This window comes from Sorghum bicolor, chromosome 7, assembly GCF_000003195.3.
Source record: "Sorghum bicolor cultivar BTx623 chromosome 7, Sorghum_bicolor_NCBIv3, whole genome shotgun sequence".
NCBI classification, from domain to species: domain Eukaryota; kingdom Viridiplantae; phylum Streptophyta; class Magnoliopsida; order Poales; family Poaceae; genus Sorghum; species Sorghum bicolor.
Window position 1 is genome coordinate 42,060,863 of NC_012876.2, and position 21,554 is coordinate 42,082,416.

Here is a 21,554-nt window from a genome sequence, read left to right on the forward strand (position 1 = left end):
TTCTTTTGCCCTTTCACTTTAAAAACTTGGAGTCGAGGATGGAATTCACCATTTTTCAATGATGTAATCTTATATATGTATATATAGTATGAATACCAAAATAGCATCATCCAGAATCCAAATCCATCAGATTTACTCCACTTTGCCTTTTGCTTTCATCCCCTCCGTCACCTTTTCTTTTCTCTTTTCTTTATTTCTAGTCCTACTTCTCACTCTATCACCACCTGTTCCTAAGCTGACACTTTAAGCATCTTCTCTTTGCTTGTTCAGGCAGGCATGGACAGAACCTTCTAATATTAAAACAATGACGGTTGGATCACCATGCTTGCACACCATTACCTTCATTTCTCTGAACCAGTGAGCTGAGCTATTGTCACCATGGCAGGCCTTAGCACCAGTGCAGGGCCTCCCGTTGTAAATGTGTACCATGAGAAATCCATGATCCTACCGGATGTGTCGAGGGTGCTGACATGCCTGTACGAGAAAAATGTCAAATTTGAGACATTCAAAGCCTCTTACAAGGACATACTTAGCCTCCAGGTACTTGCTATATACACCAAGATTTTTTGCAACTCCCAAATAGTCGATGCAGCTGTTGTTTAGCTTGCACAACATAACATCTTCTCTGCAGGCGTCCAGGAGTGTTCCAGTTCCATTCTACGATGGACCCATATTTCTGCAAGGTACAGCTGCAATTTTGTTACGTACTCAAGCATACAGATTTATAATGTCATTGGGTAGTGTGGTTACAGTACATAGTTTGGCATGTTACATATGCATATGATAGAATGATATGTTGTCTAAGTGAAATAACTACAGTCGGTGAATCACATAATCCAAGAAATAATTGACATGAGTAGCTTTATGAATAACATTTTCTAGTAAAAGACAAGACTATGCATTCAAAAAAAAGCAAAAAGAAACAAGTAAAAATGAATTGTACTCATTGAAAGCAAACAGATTACAAGAAGAGTAAAAAGGTAATTCTGATCATTCGAAGGCTTCTCAATGGGAAAAGGTACAAAATTGAAGTGGTTCTCCATTGAAGTTGCAAGAAAACAAAAAACAAACATCCAATTATTATTTCAGGCTACAATGATCATACTATAAGCCAATCTTTTGTATCAGTCTATTCATCTTAAATTGTTATTACATCTTAAACAGCCACAAAAGTTCTATTTTCTTCTTTGAATTAGTTACTTAATAAATAATATTGATTAAGAACTAAAGTCTACATAATCTATGCATACAGGTTTAATTCAGTGTATATGTATATGTACTAATATAGGAAACATGGTGAAGTTGTTCTGTCATCAATATTGAGCAGTTATTTCTGTGTCAAGAAAATGAAAATGTGCCAGATATTAAAAATATAAACCTTGATATGTGTCAGCCCTCAATTCTTCTAACCAGTATCATCTTCTTCGTGAAACATACACTGGAACATTTGAATGTAGCAGGACGCAAAAAAAAAAGGACTGCACATAGAATACACTGTTTTTGGGCCCCAGGCTCTTAGTGCATATCTTGTTCAAGCCAAATGTAAATCTTTAAACCAAAAAGAATTGCCGGCAAGAAAAAAAAATACCATGGGAACAAACTGTAGATTCAGTTCAATAAATCTAATTTCCAGGAATCTTCGAAGATTATATAGGATCTCCATTGTTTCCCAATGTGACATGAAATTCAAACCGAAATAAGGAAATAAGCTCTGTAGCCTCGGGTTATATGTTTATTCTTCAGCATTCTGTTGCCAAGTTTTTACCCACTTCCATTTCAATGCAAAAGACATAATGAAAAATAAGGAATCATTGCTCATTAAATTTTAGGGTACACTGGCTTGTTCTCACTCATGCATGAAACATAAGCAGAAAAAATTTCCAGGATCACATTCGGAAATGAAATGTAATGATGTTTAAATGTTTCACAGAAATGTTTTTGGAATGAAAAGATGTATATGAAGCACTTCAACATGGTTTTACAAGCATTTATTGCATGGTACTAACAGAATATGGTGCTCCTTTCCATATTCTCTCTCCATCCCAAAGTGTAGGTCATTTTAGTTTGTCCAAAGTCAAACTTCTAACTTCAACCGTTAAAGAAAAATATATATTAACATCTATAATACCAAATATACCAAATAAATACACTATCAAGACATATTATATGGTGGATTTAACGGAACTAAATTTATGTCGTACATGTTAGTGCATTTTATCTATAAGTTTGATCAAAGCTTGAGAAGTTTGACTTAAAACAAAACTACAACGACCTACAATTGGGATGGAGTATTAACAAAATGGAATTTAAACCACAAACTAAATTTTTCAGCAAAGTTAAGTGGCAGTAGTTCATTAGTAGCTACTTGGACTGAATAAGAAAAATCAGAGGTAGAATGCAAATTGACCTGTCATGTAATCTGTAGATTCAAGAGCCATCTGTCGCTATATAGCAGAGACCTACGAGCATCAAGGGTATCCTTTCCTTCTGGGAAAGGATGTCCTCGAGAGGGCTTCAATTGAACAATGGCTCCGGAACGAGGAGCATGCCTTCGATCCTCCGAGCCGAGCATTGTTCTGCCATCTTGCCTTCCCACTGAAAGAGGAGGATGATGACTATGATGATGACATCAACAGAGAGAAGCGGAAGCTGGAGGAAGTCCTAGAAGTTTACGAGCAGAGGCTTGGTGAGACCGAGTTCCTTGCGGGGAATAAGTTCACCCTTGCTGACCTTGTTCACCTGCCAGGCACCCACCACATCATCACATCCGAGAGGTTCGCTTACTTGTATGATTCGAGGAAGAATGTGCAGAGGTGGTGGAACACAATCTCTGCCCGTGATTCCTGGCACCAGGTGCTGATGGACATGAAAGCTGTGGAGGAGGAGCACAGAAAGGAGGAGCTCAAGAAGGAACAGCAACAATGGCAGACAGAGTATTTGCAGCCGTTCAGTGGCCGTGATATTCACATAAGCCATCGGCAGCAAGAGAGTACAAAGTCACACACAGTGCTTGTTCCTCCTCCCAGCACTGGTACCATCATAACATCTATTCCATCAGCTCCACAAGAACATGAAACTGCTTCTGAGCTTAAGCCTTCTTCATCTATCCAAAGAAATGAAGGTGGCTTCTTTACAACCACTGAAAAACATCCACCAACAAGGCAGAGAGATCCGAACACTCAGAAACCACCAGGCAGTGTCCAGAACACTAAAAGTAGCTTCTTCCAGCCTTCCATTACAACTACCACTACCAAGATGGATCAGAGAACCGATTCAGATAATCCTAGCCAGAAAGGTGCCTCAACTCCTAGCAAAACCGGTCAAAGGCAAGCTGGTGCCCTAGCTGACACCAAGAGAGCAACTGAAGCTGATCAAGATAGGGCTCCATCTCCAGCCCAGAAATCTGGTGTCCAAGATGTCCAGAAACAAGCTAAGGCAATACCTACTGAGCAGAAAGTATCTGGCACATCACCAAGGCAAGTAGAATCTGAAGAAGATACTCAGGATGGCACTGATGGAGATGAAAGATTCTCAACTAAGAGGCTCCGGAGAATGTTTAATCCAGATGCTCAAGGTTCTCAAGACCCAACCATGCAGGAGGAAGCACCTGTCATCAAGGATCCTTCAGGTGTGCTTAACAGAGAAAAGCAAACCACAACAGTCCCAGCCAACAAAATAACCAGTTCTCCATCAACAGGCACAAGAGCCCCTTATACTCCAGAAGCTGCAGATGAAAGGGGAGACATTTCGCCACCTAAAGGAGTGCCTTACAATGATCGTGCTACTGCTAGGCCAGGATATTCTCAAAGCATCCAACAAGTACCTCCTACTAGCAATGACAAGTTGGCCAAACAAGGTGCTGACATAAGAACACCACAACGCGCATCGCAGCAAACCCTAGCTGATGCTAAAAGTAGTCCAGAACTGATGCAAGGAGCTGACCCACGTGCTCGTATTGTCAGTGATGAACAGACAAAGAAGAGTTCCACCATGACCGAAAGAGCTCCGGAGGCAACAAGGAAAGCTTCTGACAGTCAAGGTACATCAGCATCAGTCCAAAAAGCAATTCTTGATACTTATGGGAAGCAAGCACCAGCTAACCAAGGAGAAATCCCAGGTATTCAAGATACTGGTGACCGTGACACAAACAAAAAATCTATTGTTGGCAAAATGGCAACAGAACCAACTTCAGAAACCCTCGGTGATAAATCAACCATAGCAGCAATGGTCGATCCAAGTACAGCACTTCCTGCACCAGTGCGAACACAAGCTTCTGTTGGACAAAATGCATCTGTAGATCCCAGTGAAGGAAATCTTGATGAGAATAGCAAGAACAAGGCAGCCAAATCATCTCCTGATGATACAAGAAGCAAGCTCCTAACTTCACCAGGAAAGCTAGCACCAAATCCAGACACACAAAACCGTGCAACTTCAGGTAAAGAGCTAATACTGCAAAAAATTGCTTAATCTCATAATTGATCTGATGAAATACTGAAACTGCACCTTTGTTACCTATGATGATCTGCACTGACCATTGCCCAACGGAACATAGAAGCATGCTCCAAAGCAGTTGCCTCAAACAAGGCACCACATCTTCAAAAAAGTAGCAGCTCTATTCTTAATGTGTTTCATGCACAAAATACCCCAACCAAGTCTTAGTATTTTAGAAAACTATTCTGTATTTATTTGCCACTATTAGTTTACACTCCTAAAATTGTTTCTCATATAGCAGGACTGTAGAAGACTGTTAGGAGCCTCTTAAGGAAAGATTTAGGTATAATGCTAGTTTAGACAACTAAGTTGTCAGTCTAAATCTAGTTAATGTTTGTCTCATTGCTTTATGATAAGTAGTCTGTAGTCCATGTCTTCGTGAGAGAAATTCTCTATAACCTCATCGATGTGCTGGCTGATCATATTCACGACATAATGCAGGCCAATTGTCAAAACCATCACCGCAATTATCTTCTTTGTCTGATACAATGAACGAGGAGACCAATATTGCTGAAACCAGTCAAACCAGCGTGGTATCGCCCAATAGGCAACCGGGTGGGCAAGCTCCCAGGAATACTGGAGTACTTTCTTCTGTGCCTCCACGAGTGAAACCACCTGAAGATAATAATAAAGCATACAAGGAAGAAGCAGTCGAACAGGTAGCAAGAGATCAATCCATGGCTCAGCTAGCTGAAAACAAGAAGCAAGGTGATTATGCAGCACCAGTCACTAGAATTGGCAAGAGCAAAGAGGAAGGTTCCTTGGCAGATGCCAGTAGCTATAACATGGGACAAGCTCAAGCAACAACTGCTGAACCATCCAAGCTACAGATACAGTCTGACCAGAGCAAGCCTCAAGCATCTAAAGATGGTGGCAAGCAAACCAATGAGACAGCAAATTCTCCTACTTTAGCAACATCCGAAGAAGTATTGCCTTCAAACCCTGAGAAGAGCAAGCAACTGCAAGGAGACAAGTCTGCTATAACACTGCAAGAAAATGTGAAGCAGGGTTCTGAAGCTGCACCACTAGGGTCAGGAGCAGAGCAGCAAAGGAAGAAGGATCTCCCCACAAATGCTGATAAGAACTATGAGAAAAGTTCAGAAGTTATTTCTGAAGAAAAAATCACCTCTGATACTCAGCAAGTGAAGAGCAGAAGAAATGACAGCACATCAGATACGTCGATCAAACCCAGCCAGTCAGAGGGTAACAAAGATAATCTTCCTGAATCAGAGAGACGTGGCACATAGATGAACCCATGAAGTACCTCCTTTATGTCATTTTCCTGTGGTTTCATTGTTGGGGTCTTATCCACCTTACCACTTCCACATGTTTATGTAATAAGGTCACTAATCTTAGAACCTTCAGACCAATCGTGGCCAACTACGTCTATGTGACATGTTATTTCGCTCTTTTTCTGTTGATCAATGACTTGTTCAGACATCAAAGTCCTCATTCCAGTTATGAATCATGCATACATAAATTTGGCTTCCACAATACATATATTTTTGTGTAGATTATATCCATGTATACGTCTAATTCCTTTGTAAACTATCTCCATTTGTCAATCCAGTTGTCTTCAATTTCCAGTCTTCACTTATGTTTCCTCTAAACCATCATTGTAGGGGAACCTCAGAGAAGTTATTAGCCCATTACAATTCAGAATATAGAACTGATTGTTTAGTACTAGCTTATAATAGTTTGGTCTTAGTTTGATGGGAAGTTGTTTGGCTGCTGTATGAGGGAAGAATGCAGCCACCACACAAATCAATATATAGTTTGGTCTTGGAGATGCTCAGTTAGCACCAATCATACATATATTGTATCGTCATTTTGCAAGTTCATCAACAAAGATGTGCATTGGAATTTGGAAACCCTCTTCTGAAAATTTCTACAACCACTCAAATTCCCTTGTTAATACAAGTTGTTTCTCAAATCAAAAGGACCAATCTCTCAGCGCTACTAGTGATGACCAGCGTCTTTGGGAGATAGGAGGTGCACGGAGCCTCTCTTCTTTGACTGGTCCAGCTCATGAATAGTAAGTTGGTGTCCGGGTGTGTTGGTCGCTTGTTTCAGTCCTAACTAACAGGCAAGCATGTAATCACAGAACAATAGATTAGTGTATTTGTGGGTTTTTGTCCCATTTTTCTTCTTAATATAATGTCCCTTGAGTGTTCGAGAAAAAAAATGTTGTCAAGTGTTTTCCCAATGTCAGAGGGAAGGACAACTCTCACCAAAACTTGCAAAATTGTTGTGTTAGAATAGCCAAAGATAAGTAACATTCAGATAGAAAAAATTGAAAGAATGATCGAGATTAGATAGAGATCTACTAATCACAAATGCTTTTCTGCAGCCACACACAAGTTAATGGCAATCTGCTTCACTAAGTTGCCAACTAGACGGCTTTAAAGATCTTACCAAATCAAAAAAATTACTAGAAACACTAGAACTTACCATCTAGTACAGAAATGATACTCATCCAGTCATTCTGGAGCGGCGGCGGTGTGCGGCACAACGGCTACCATGCCTCCTGGAGGTCTGCCCTGTCACCACTGCCCACAGCATGGTAGCAAACGGCAACCTCCTTGGCACGCCTTGAAGGCCGTCAGCAGAAGACAGACATATCTCAGTCGCCGTCCCGTCGTGGCGTCCTTGCCAGCCCGGCACCACCGTGCCCGCATCGCCCGCTGGCTGCATCCGTATTGGACCTTTAGCGTGCCAGTTATCCAATCCCCTGTGAGCCCATTGCAGTTGCAGCCCACTTGAAACAAACAACGGACCATAGTGCGTGAATCGTGTCAGGACTACTCCCTCCTCTCACTCTTGTCTTTATCCAAAAATACTACTACTTCGAGGTTCTATCTTACAAAAGGTCACTGAATTAATTAATCCAGCAACAGTTTATTGGGATGAACAGTTGATTAAAGACATATTTTGGGAGGAAGATGCAAGAATAATTCTCTCTCTCCCAATTGTGGAAGATGCAGAGGATTTTCTGGCCTGGCAACCTGAACCCAAGGGAGTCTTTTCAGTAAAATCAGCCTATGCCTTGGGTATTGAAATCTGCAATAAAGAAACCGGAGCTGATGCATCAACTTCTTGTGCTGCTTCCTATAACTTTGAATGACAGGAAATATGGAGGTTAAATGTGGCTAACAAGGTGAAGGTCTTTGTATGACAAATGGCACATAACTCACAGCAGGTTAAACGAAATATTGCAACGAAGGCAATTAAATTGGATACTATATGTCCTATGTGCTTCAGTTTGATGAAGATATTGGCCATTTATTCCTCAAATGCAAATACATTAAACTATCTTGGTTTCTTCTGAACATGGAAAAAGTGAGGGTGGATTTATTAAAACAAGGAACAGTACAAGATATGCTTACCAAAATCTGGGGACTTCACAGTGACATAAAGCAGAAAACAATTCTACTCATGTGGTGCTAGTGGTCTGCGCGCAATAAGACTAATGCAGTTGAATGGAGGAAAAGTGCTCAAGAAGTTGTTAAGGAAGTGAATTACCATATGATGGTATGGAATTTAACTCACCAGCAGCCTAATACAAGAATCAAACAAGCTGTAAAACAAAGATGGAAAGTGCCCCCAGAAGATGCTTACAAAATAAACTATGATGGAGCATTCTTGGCCAAGGTGGATGGGGCTTTGTCATTCGTGATCATGCAGGGCAGGTTGTGATGGCAGGAGCAGATGCAGCTGATAATCTGATGAATTCTTACCATGCAGAAATGTTGGCATGCATAAAGGGCCTCGAGCAAGCTTCTGCGTTAGGATTGGAATACATCATCCTAGAAACTGGTGCCGAGGTGGTAGTCAACGCTGTTATGAATCAACTTTGTGATAGATCTCCTTTGGGAATGATGTTTAGAAAGATTAGATCTAGAATTTTATATAATTTTAATGAGTGTATCATCTCTCATTGCCCTCGGGCTTGTAATGAAGTTGCTCATACATTAGCACCTATGGGTTTAAACTGTAAAAGTGGTTCTACGCTATGGCAGGACCATTTGACTGGGTTTGTAAACCTACTAATATTCAGCGATTCGTCTGCATGAATGTATTAATGGAAACCTTTTCCTAAATTTTAGTTCTCACAATAAGTGGACTAATAACTAGTATTTTTAGACAAAAGAATAATTATATTAATGTATAGCTAAGGACAAGTTACAAGCACTCTGTGATACAATAAGTATATTCAGAAATTGTTCTTTATCTATCTACTATACCAAGCTTTGTATAGCTCTAAATCTTAATTTCAAACCTGTATAAGAATTCGTATGGTCACCATACAGGCAAACACTCAAAAAAATGCTAAAGAATAGATGCCTAGCCAACAATGGCTAACATTCTTACTTGCGGAGTTGAGAAACTTTTTCTTTCTTGTGTTTTCCTTCTTCCTTCTATCACCAAAGAATTAGACAAATTAATATGAATCTTCCCAACTCACAATACCAGTAATTGGCTTGAGGGGTAGATTTATTTTCACTAGTCTTTTATCATGGTCAGATCTAATCTAAGCAAAATAAAATGAAGAAACCAGACAAAATTATTTCATGGTGGCAACATCATCACCCCCTTGATGTCGCTATTTGAAAATCTAAGTCCCCATGTCATCATGTCGAGGAAGTTGTTGGCATCGTAGTTGTGGTCCTCATCTTCAATAAAGTCGTTATGGAGAAACCAGATCTACCCTACCCCTCGTTGTCACCAGGATGGAGGAGACAAATCTCCGATACCAAAATACTTGACATAGGGAGACCATAACTCTAAAAGACTCGATCTACTAGAAAACTTATCGAAGAGATGGATCCCCACTCCTTCTAACCTCTAGCAACTTGCCGGAGAGGGAAGAGAGAAGGACCAGCAATGGTGAAGGTGGAGGACGATGACGGTGGCCTTGACAGCGGCCACGACTGCACCCTAGGGCATCAGACAAGAGAGGCGGGTTTGCTCAATAGCACCCTACTAATAACTAGTCATGGCCATCTAAATATACCTTAAATTTTGTAGCACTACATAAAAAAAGTATATCACAAACGGGTTCACACTACTACAGAATGAGGCATTGGTCGATGCCCAAAATCGCCAAAAGCCTCGGCCTTTTTGAGGCCCGGGGCTAAAGACCCCTTTAGCACCGGTTTGTAACACGGGCTGGTGTTAAAGGGGCCTGTCCAATGGCTACTGACCAGTGCTATCGGGGCAGAGACCCTTTAGCACCAGTTCTTGTTACCAACCGTTGCTAAAGGTGCTAATGGTGACCCTTTAGCACTGGTTTATGCCTTGAACCGGTGCTAAAGGGTCTGGTTTATAGACCACGGCTACCTCTCCTCCCCTCTGCCTGGGTCATTTGAAATCAGAGAGCACCATTGTTGTTCTTAGAGCTTGCATTTTGTTCTTCTTGTTTGTTCTTCCTTTATTCTTCATCTCCGACGCCCATTGTTGATCTTTTTTAACTCCGTCATCGTCTCTTCGTGCTTGGAGGTGACTAACTTTATCCTTCTTTGTCTTTTTCATATTGTTTTTGGCTTGTGATTTTCCCATCATTTTTAGCTCACATCCACTTTGTTATTTTGAATCATTCACTTGAATTAGTATCCATATATATATATATATATCATATTTCATGGTTGACCTAGTATTAATGTAGTTTTGCAAGAATGAATTATAGTATCTTTTAAATAATTTTTCTTTATATATATATATATATATATATATATTAGAACATGAGATGATTGGAATTTAGTTAATGTATATAGTTTACAATAATGATGTTAGAAAGTTGGATCGTTCAAATTAATTGGTTTGTTAATATCACTTGAACAGTTTTTATAACTACATAATATCCATTGTATAATTTAGAAAAATTGTTGAAGTAACTAGACAAATAAAGGATATTATTATGTTCTTCTTTATCATACATGTTTACTAGAAAATGTGGAATTTGTAATTGTTTAAAAATTGAGTATGGATAGTAGATGGCAACCGTGACCGGGTCCTCGGTCTCTCAACGGGTTCAAAAGCGATACCTGCAGGAACTCCCTCTCATTACTTGCGGCAAGTGTGGGCAGAAGATTGTAATGGAGTACAAAGTGTCGAAAGAGGGAGTAAACAAGGGTTGTATATTCTACAAGTGTCTGGATCGTAATGTGAGTTATTTCCAAACATTTGCTTATATATGTGCCTATTTTTTAATAATGTTACTTAAACTTTTGATTCTCTCTTCTAATTTCAGTGGGACGATACCGGCAGATGTACAGGTTAGTACCGGGAGGAAGAATACATTCAACACATCAAGAAATCTTTTACACAGGTGGTTGAGGCTAAAGGTGATGAGGCAGTGAGCCGGCGAAAGGAGTCCATCGATGTTGATCAAGAGAATGATCTATCTATTATAGTTGGGATCGGACGCGAACTAATTATGTTGCTTAAGTGCATTTTAGTTTTAGTTTTTTAGTGCTAGTTGCAATTGTATTTGTTGTAGACAGGCTTGCTTGCATTAATCAACTATGTGTGTTAGACATATTGTGTAATAAGATGAGAAACTATATGTGCATGATTTTTATAATATATATGTTATATTTAATACAGATGGTAATGCATAATTGGATGTATAATACCGATCAGTGCTCTAAAGAATTCATTAATGGCGTGCACTATTTTTTAAGTGTGGCTGAGACAAACAAGAAGGATAGTTTCATATGTTGTCCATGTGCCGTGTGCAATAATTTGATGGAATATTCTAACTCAAGGACTCTTCATTCACACTTATTAAAGTCTGGTTTCGTACCAAACTATATTTGTTGGACCAAGCATGGAGAAAGCGGAATTATAATGGATGAAGGTGAACAAGAAGAAGAAGAAGAAGAAGAAGAAGAAGAAGAAGAATTGGACCACGCCAACATTAGTGCTCAGTACGGTGTATTCGATGATGTTGCAATGGGGGGAGATAATAAAGAAGAGGTAGTGGCAGAAGCTGATCGGGGCGATGATGCTTTTGGTGATGCCATCCGTGATGCACAAAAAGAATGTGAAAGTGAGAAAGAGAGGGCCAAGTTTGAGCACATGCTAGAGGACCACAGGAAATTGCTATATCCTACCACTGAAGAGGGGCAAAAAAAGCTAGACAATGGAAGGCAAAGAATGGTACATCTGACAAGACATTTGGACAGTTATTGAAGATCATAAAAAAGATGCTTCTGAAAGGCAACGAATTACCCACCACTATGTATGAAGAAAAATAGGTTTTCTGCCCTTTGGGATTAGAAATCTAGAAGATACACGCATGTCCTAATGACTGCATCCTCTACCATAGGGAGGAATATGAGAATTTATATGCATGTTCGGTATGTAAGGCATCACAGTATAAGATCAGGCGAGATGATCCTGGCGATGTTGAGGGTGAAGAACGTCATAGGAAGAAAATTCCTGCTAAGGTTATGTGGTATGCTCCTATAATACCACGATTAAAACATCTGTTCAGAAACAAGGACAAATGCAAAGTTGTTGCGGTGGCATAAAGAAGACCGTAAGATAGACAATATGCTAAGACACCCTGCCGATGGATCCCAGTGGAGAGTGATAGACAGAGAATTCCCAAATTTTACAGATGATGCTAGAAACTTGCGGTTCGCCTTAAGTACAGATGGTATGAATCCTTTCAGGGAGCAGAGCAGTAGTCACAGCACTTGGCCAGTTACTCTATGTATCTACAACCTTCCTCCATGGCTATGCATGAAGTGGAAGTTTATTATGATGTCGGTGCTTATCCAAGGACCGAAGCAACCTAGCAACGACATCGATGTCTACCTGAGGCCATTAGTTGAGGAACTTCAACTTTTATGGAGCAAACCAGGGGTTCACGTGTGGGACAAGTACAAGCAGGAGCACTTTGACCTGTGAGCATTGTTGTTTGTAACAGTCAATGATTGGCCAGCTCTGAGTAATCTTTCAGGCCAGTCAAACAAGGGATATAATGCATTCACACACTGTTATGAAGACCTTGATAGTGTATATTTGAAAAAATGTCGAAAGGTCATGTACCTTGGCCACCGTCGGTTTCTTCCTGTGAACCACCCAGTACGAAAGAAAGGCAAGCATTTCAAAGGCAAGGCAGACCACCGGATCAAGCCTTTCAATCGAACCAGGGATGATGTACTCAAAATGGTCAAGGATAGGAAAGTGGTATCTGGAAAGGGATGAGGTAGCAAACCTATTCCCAAGGACGCTAAGGGACACGCACCCATGTGGAAGAAGAAATTCATATTTTGAGAGCTACCTTACTGGAATGTCCTAGAGGTCCGCAACGCGATCGACGTGATGCATCTGATAAATAATCTTTATGTGAACTTGCTCGGATTCATGGGTGTCTACTGGAAGTCTAAGGATTCACTTGAAGCATGACAAGACTTGCAGTGCATGAAAGAACGAGACAACCTGTATCCAGAAAAGGCAGATGATGGACGTCATTACTTAAGCTCTGCTAGCTACACTCTGAACAAATAAGAGAAGAAAAGTATGTTTGAATGTCTTAGCAGCATCAAGGTCCCATCTAGATTCTCCTCCAATATCAAGGGAATAATTAATGTGTCAGAGAATAAATTCCTGAACTTAAAGTCCCATGACTGTCACGTGCTAATGATGCAATTGCTTTCGGTGGTTTTAAGAGGAATTTTACCTCCACACGTACGTCTAGCCACCATAAAGCTATGTGCATTTCTCAATGCAATTTTTCAGAAGGCAATTAATCTAGAGCAACTAGCTACTCTGCAGAATAATGCAGTTCAATGTCTTGTCAGCTTTGATTTGGTGTTCCCTCCATCCATCTTTGATATCATGACACACCTCCTAGTTCACCTAATCAAAGAGATTTGTATTCTCAGTCCTGTGTTCCTACACAACATGTTCTCGTTCGAGAGATTCATGGGTGTCCTAAAGAAATATATTCATAGTCATTCTCAGCCAAAAGGAAGCATCGCCAAGGGCTACAGAACAGAGGAGGTCATAGAGTTCTGTACTTTATTCCAGACCTTGACCCAATTGGCATTCCTAAATCTCGACACGAGGGCAGACTCAGCGGAAAGGGAACACTTGGGAAGAAAACATATATTGGTACGGGAGACGATTACTTCAATAAAGCACACGACACAGTTCTCCTCACTAGTGGAACCATATCTCGAGGTACACAAGGATTTTCTACAGTCCCAGTGGCCCGGGAAGAATGAAGCTTGGATAATGTGTCAGCACATGCAAACTTTCGGTGATTGGTTGCACAAAAAATGTTAGGGTGATTAAAATATTCATGAGTAGCTTTATTTAATGGCTAGGCAACCATTATGGCATGTCCTCACATACAAAGGGTATGAGATAAATGGTAACACATTTTACATGGTAGGCCAAGATAAACGGAGCACCAACCAAAACAGTGGTGTACGCGTGGATGCCACAGATCCAAATGGGAACAGACAAACATATTATGGATGCATAGAAGACATATGTGTTGATGCAAAACTGATCTGCAAACACAAAGGGCTAATACCCGATATAAACGTTAAGGCGTGCCAGCCGATTTGACCTTACTATCGGCAAAGGTGGTAACTCGAACACTTTGGTCCTGACAACAGCGATGCGCCCGGATGTCATGGCCAAGAGGTATTCACGCGGAACTTGAGAACACGCCGAGCTTAAGTCGACGAATTCCTAAGAACTCGTAGTAAAAAGGAAAAAGTATGACGAAGTCGTCGAAATAGTAGATGCTAGAATATAAGTAAAAACTGGTGTTTGATTGATTGATAGATAGATCATTACAAGGCCCTAGGGTTCATATTTATACCCTGCTTAAAGAGCTACAACTAAACACGACTAGAATTCGAATTCTAAATCACACGGAATCCGTACACAAGACGACTTAAACAAATAAGGAAATAACAAAGCTATCTCCCGTGACAAACTAAAATTCTTCCATAAACCGATCAGCAGTTTCCGGACCCCTCCTCCGTATCATCGGCAGACTCCTTGCCATAGTCATCGGCAGACTCCTCCATTATAGCCATCGGCATAAACACATCACTGCCTGCAGACTTAGTCACATCCGATCTCTCCTTCATCGGCAACCATCCTCATCGGCAATTCTTCTTGTGAACAGTATACTGCCACTTTATCGTGCCATCCTGGACACGTGCCTAAAAAACAGTGTCAACACATACCCCCCCAATTTCGGAGTATAAAACTGTTAATGCTCCGAAATTCTCTGCAGTAATGATGCCTTCTTCCCATAATTAATGCTCCTAATCTGGTAACCGACAACCTCAATCTGAACAACTCTGATCCTATTCTCTCGCAGATTCCTCGAAATCCCTAACTTCCTAAGCGGGCATTTTTCTCTCAACCGTACATCGGCAATAATACCGTTACAAAGATCTGCCGATATACCGACCAGGACGTTTGTACAAACGGCTACCTCCCCTTTATTCGCCCATCGGCAATATGACCGTTATAGAACGCTGCCGATGGACCGACCAGGAGATCTCGCACAGTAAAATATCTTCAGATAATGACCGCTTCCCATCAAATCACCTGCGCAATCCCTTGATTACCGTGCGAACAGTTACCATATCTACCTGAGTACCCTCGGATTTCTCGGAGGCGGCAAAGAGATAAGTCAGATTTGCCCTTGCCCATTTTGTCCTATAAATAGTTCCTTCTCGGGTACTCCTTCCCCATCACATCATTCCACCACCCAACTTTACTTTTCCAGCGGCGGCGCCATCCGAAACTCCCAAAACCTCCGACAAGCACTCCTCCTCATCAACCCCGGTGCCTTCAAACACTTTCTTCGCAGCAAGATGGCCATTGGCTTCGTCATTCCTGAGGTCAGATCTCCATCTCGTCTCCTGTATATTTTTTCTCGTATCCCTGTTCATCCGTAATTCATTTCATTGAATATCTTCCTTTTCCTCTTTCTTTTGTATTTCCTTTACACCCAAAATCACTAGGAATTGTCCAACAAAATTGTCATCCCTACCGATCAACCACACCTTCAATGCCTCGGCCCTCTAGGGGACCCAGATCCAACCGACCTTATCAACACAGAAACCAACAGGATCCCCTTTAGAGCTGAAACTTTTTCTTTAGATCTGTGGAAAGACACCTTCCGCTCTTGGCCCAGCCCTACCGTAGGGTGGAAAGACTGGTTCTTGAGAGTCAGCAATTCTTATGAAGTCCAGTGGGGTGAAAGGAAGCTAGCCCAATGCATCAGGCTATCTATTGCCGATATGCACAGGAACGAGTCGCTGTTGATAGCTGCGTCTCATTTTTGGTCAGATACCCTTAATGCCTTCGTCTTTGGCCATGGCCCTGTTTCTCCCACTCTTGCCGATGTAGCTATGCTCACTGGTCTGGACGTGTCTTCTGCCGATAGCACCCACTTCTTTGATACCGCTCCTAGTGCCAAAGTGGAGACTCGCACTATCGGCGGTTGGTCAGGGTACATTCAGAAGTACCGTGGGAAGGGGCCTGTCACCATAAAGGAACAAACTACCTTTCTGAACATGTGGCTGGACAAGTTCGTATTCTGTGGTCGATCGGCAGGACCGACTTCTGTCTATCTATCGGCAGCAGAGAGACTGGCTAACGGTGGCCAATTTCCTCTCGGCCGATACTTGCTTGGCGCTGCTTACCATCTTCTCCATCAGGTAGCCCAGAAACTACTGCTTGGTCAGTCTATCGGCAACTTGGGAGGCCCCTGGTGGTTTATTAACATGTGGCTCAATCTGCATTTGCACAAGCGCCTTGACTTCAACTTATTCACACAGCATTTCCCAAGAGATATAGCCGAAAATCATGTGTTAGGCGAAGAGGAATCGGCAACACGTGCCCCCCTGAACTTTGGCGAAGCTGCCATAGTTCTACCTGGTTCAGGGAGTAATCCGGATCAGATCGGCCGATTCTTCCAGACTCTGTATGAGGGATTGGCCAGGGATGAACGACCATGGTTGGCTTATGATGACCCAGACAGTATGCTCCCTCTAACCTTCAATCCATTTGATGAAGCTCTTGATAGGGATAATGAGGTGATGATGGCAATTGTGACTCCCAGAGCCATACCAGTGAATTTCTTTGGTAGCACAAAAACCTCTCCCCAAACCTATGAATTTTACAACCCATCGGCATTAGCTCGCCAGCTAGCTTTCGGCCAGTTGCCGATTGCACTTCCTTATACCGATGTGATAAAACCCAGAGAACCCATCAGCAACTTTCTTGAGTGGATTCGAGTAGCCCAACTACCACCAAATGCCGATACAGATGTAGATCTGTCAGAATGGGTTCCAACTGCCTTTATTACTCAGGCATACAAGCTATGGTGGGCAGAATGGAAAGAGCATCTATTCTGCAGATCGGCCCTCTCATACCGCGGCATGATCGACCTCGAATACGAAGTCCCCGATGACACCGTAAGCATTTCAAACCGATGTTTCATTTTTTCAATACTATTTCCATCGGTAGCTTACCCTTGTATTCCTTTTGCAGGTTGACAACATCCCCCCATCGGTTAGCAGGAGTGGCAAGCCGATCGACTTGTTTCCATCAGGCCCGATCTCCTCAATTGGCCACAATGCTCCCACTCTGGCTTCCGTCGTGCATCGGGGTGTGCACCTCAGGAAAGTCACCACCAAGAGAACTCAGACATCACCTACGGTAGCTGCTTCCACTCTGGCGCAGGCTTTCAAGGCAATTTGTCAAATCCTTTTCTTTCACACTGATCATTTTTATATCGGCTATATCTGTGCTTATAAACCCCTTTTCGTTGTTGCAGCAAACCGGTGCATCGGCAAAAGCTAAGCGTCGAAGTACCGATGCCCCCCAGTCTAGCCAGCCAAAGAGAAAGGGCACCAAGGGTGCTAAGGCTGGAACAAAGCGCCAGAAAGTGGCAACTCCCCCTCCTCCTTCGGTGTCTCCAATTCCGGTGGAGTCTTCTCCTTCTTCTCCAGAAGACCAGACACAGCAAGCACTGTCTCCCCAACCAATGCAGGAAGCACCACAGATGGAAGAACTCCAGCAAGCAGAACCTCAGTTAGAAGCACCCCAATCAGAAGATGTGCCGGCCGACGTAGGCGATCAAACTACCGACCCAGCAGGCTCAATCATACTATCGGTAGTTTCCTCACTTCAGACAAGTATCATCCCTCCTCAAGGTAACGTACTCTCCTCAAAATTACTGTCGATGAGCTTCTTCTTTTCGATCTCATAACCTTTTCTGTTAACTTTCAGCTGATATTGTTCCATCGGCAACACTTGCCGATCAACCTGTAGCTCCATCGGTATCTTTGGCCGATCAACCTGCAGTTTCATCAGCACCTCCCAGCCAAGGGCAAGAAATCGCCTTGAAGCAAGTAAGTCATCCAATTTTCCACCAGTATTATCTGCCGAAGCTTTGGCCATAAAAATGACTTATTTCATCCTCACTTTCAGGAACAAGATTCTCCTGACAGCTTATTCTCCTTCGCCATTGATATCTCCGAAGAGGAAGGTGAGGAAGCAAGCTCCTCTCGGGCAGTTGGGACTGTATCGGCAGAAACCAGGGCTAAGCTGGTAGAGCTATCGGCCATACTTCATCAAGACACAGCTCAACTGGTCAACGATTCTGACACAGCCAAGGCCCTGTTCAAGACCCTTAGAGGCCAAATTCCTGCCGATGCTGAGGAAACACTCTTCCAGGCTGCACACCTAGAAAGCCGCCAGCTGCAGTACCAGAGAGCCACTCGACGCCTTGCCGATAGAGCTGCTCAAATCCAGCTTTCTGAGGAAATGATGAAAGAAAAACTCTTAGCCGATGAGAAGCATAAGAACATCGGCACCTTAAAGTCCTCAGGTGATGCACTAAAACAAAAAGCCTCTGATCTATCGGCAAAAAGAGAAGCCCTGCTGGCCGAACTCAAGCAAGTAGAGGATGCTCTGTCTCAGGCCCAGCAAGAAGAGAGCCAACTGCCGGAGACCATCAAGCACCTCGAGCAAGAACGAAACGCCCACGGTCGCAAAGCGCTGCAGTTGAAGAAGAAGCTGAAGCCGATAGAAGGTTCTGCCGATGATGATACCAAAGAGATAGAAACAGCCAATCAGATCCGGCTGCGTGCCATATCGGCAATCCAAGTGCTGCTGAACATCTGAAGCTCTCATCGGCAACACACCTTTGCTCTTCTGCATTTCAGCTTTCTTAATGTCTTAGTCTAGCCGATAGGACTGTTATCGGCACCTTTTGAAACATTAAGTCCATCCCCAGATACATTTTAATCCAGCCGATAGGAGTGTTATCGGCATTTAAACTTTTATGCATCGACCCATATGCTGGGGTAGTACTTCTTTAAATATTTGCCATTTAACGCTCTGGGAAATTCAACTCCTTCAAGGGTTTCTAGAATATAGGCATTACCAGGAGCCGATCGACTTATCCGATAAGGACCTTCCCAATTAGGAGTCCACTTTCCAAACTTCGCACTTTTAGTTCCGACTGGCAAAATTAATTTCCATACCAAATCCCCATCGGCAAACTCCTTAGTCTTCACTTTCTTGTCATACCATCTAGCAACTCTCTTCTTATTTTCTTCTATACTCATTAAAGCTTTTAACCGATGCCCTGCTAGATCATCCAGCTCATCGGTCATCAAAGTAGCATAATCATCGGCAGTTAACTGATCTTGAAAAGATAATCGCCTGGATCCGGCCTTAATCTCCCAAGGCAACACTGCGTCATGTCCATACACCAATTGATAGGGTGACACCTTGGTTGATCCATGACAAGCCATCCGATAAGACCACAGTGCTTCATTTAACAATGTATGCCACCGCTTAGGATTTTCTTTAATCTTTCGTTTAATAAGCTTGATAATCCCTTTGTTAGATGCCTCGGCCTGCCCATTGGCTTGAGCATAATAAGGAGAAGAATTCAACACTTTAATCCCCATACCGATTGCGAATTCATCAAACTCCCCGATGTGAACATAGTGCCCTGATCGGTAGTAATTGTCTGAGGAATCCCAAATCGGTAAATAATGTGTTCCTTCACAAAATCAATCATATTGGCCGAGGTGACCTTCTTCAAAGGAATAGCTTCAACCCATTTAGTGAAATAATCGGTGGCAACCAGAATAAACTTATGCCCTTTGCTAGATGGTGGATAAATCTGGCCGATCAGATCGATAGCCCACCCCCGGAACGGCCAAGGCTTGATAATAGGATTCATAGCCGATGCGGGTGCTCTTTGAACATTACCAAACTTTTGACAACCTTGACATCCCTTGAAATACTTAAAGCAATCCTCAAGTATGGTTGGCCAAAAATATCCATTCCTTCTAATCATCCACTTCATCTTAAAAGCTGACTGATGTGCTCCACACACTCCCTCATGGATCTCTCCCATCAAACTCCTAGCTTCATCATTACCTAAGCATCGGAGAAGAATTCCATCAATAGTTCGATAATACAATTCATCTTCGAGGAGCACATACTTGGTTGCTTGAAATCAGACTCGTCTTTCAACTTTCTTGGATGGATCTTTCAAATAATCAATAATTTCTTTCCTCCAATCATCGGCAGCGATTGCCGATACTGCATTAATCATAGGCTGATATCCCAAGGCATGCTGAGCTAACCGATTGGCCTCTTCATTATGCAATCGGGGAACATGCTCTAATCGGAAATCCTTGAATTCCTTTAATAGTTGCATGCTTTTCTCGAAATAAGTTATGAGAACTTCACTTCGGCATTCATAGCTCCCGGCCAATTGATTTATAACCAACATAGAATCCCCGAAGATTTCAACAGCATCAGCACGAACTTCTCTTAACAACTCCAATCCCTTGATCAGAGCCTGATACTCAGCCTGATTATTCGTTGATGTAGCAACAATCGGCAAGGAAAACTCATATTTCCTCCCCTTAGGGGAAACTAATACAATGCCGATCCCTGCTCCCCGGTCACAGGTAGATCCATCAAAGAAAAGCGTCCAGGGTACAATTTCCAAGGCTTCCACTACACCGCAATGCTGAGTCACAAAATCGGCCATAATCTGCCCTTTGACTGCCTTGGCCGATTCGTAACGCAGATCGAACTCCGACAGCGCTAAAATCCATTTACCGATCCTGCCACTCATAATCGGCACGGACAGCATGTACCGGACCACGTCGTCCTTGCAGACAACAGTGCATTCGGCCGATAGCAGGTAATGCCTCAGTTTGATACACGAAAAATACAAGCATAGGCATAGTTTCTCAATGGCCGAATACCTGGTTTCAGCATCAATCAACCTCCTACTCAAGTAGTAAATTACCCTCTCTTTCCCTTCAAATTCTTGGACCAAAGCCGAACCGATAACCGTCCCATCGGTAGACAAATACAATCTGAAGGGCTTTCCTTGTTGAGGTGGAACTAGAACCGGAGGATTCACTAGATATTTCTTGATTTCATCCAAAACCAACTGCTGCTCTTTTCCCCAAATAAATTCTTGATCGGCTTTTAATTTAAGAAGAGGACTGAAAGCACGAATCTTACCAGACAGATTAGAAATAAATCTCCTGATAAAATTTACCTTGCCGATCAAGGACTGGAGCTCAGTCTTGTTGGTAGGGGCCACTATCTTATTGATGGCATCAATAGATCTTCGACTAATTTCAATCCCCCTTTGATGTACCATGAAACCAAGAAACTGCCCTGCCGATACTCCAAATGCACACTTATTGGGATTCATCTTCAACCCATGCTTCCTTGTGCACTCTAACACCTTTTGTAAGTCGGCAAGATGCTTTGAGAAATCCCCAGACTTAACCACCACATCATCAATATAGATCTCCACCAGCTTGCCGATGAACTCATGAAATATAAAATTCATGGCCCTTTGATAAGTAGCACCAGCATTCTTCAACCCAAAGGTCATGACTATCCATTCAAATAACCCAACATGACCAGGACACCTAAATGCGGTTTTTGGAATATCTTCTTCTGCCATGAATATTTGATTGTATCCTGCATTGCCATCCATAAAACTAATGACCCGA

At 42.3% G+C, this 21,554-nt stretch overlaps 1 protein-coding gene across 2 annotated transcripts; it reads left to right on the forward strand.

Moving 5' to 3' along the window:
• LOC8071035 (proteoglycan 4) lies at nt 263-6,065 on the forward strand. Of its 2 annotated transcripts, XM_021464426.1 has the most exons (5): nt 263-540; nt 632-683; nt 2,426-4,039; nt 4,118-4,435; nt 4,933-5,940. In XM_021464426.1, exons 1-5 carry the CDS (start codon nt 379-381, stop codon nt 5,736-5,738), a joined length of 2,952 nt encoding a protein of 983 aa, XP_021320101.1. In that variant the 5' UTR covers nt 263-378; the 3' UTR covers nt 5,739-5,940. The 2 variants fall into 2 exon arrangements, with proteins under 2 accessions (XP_021320101.1, XP_002444234.1); XM_002444189.2 differs by having other exon boundaries at nt 264-540; nt 2,426-4,435; nt 4,933-6,065.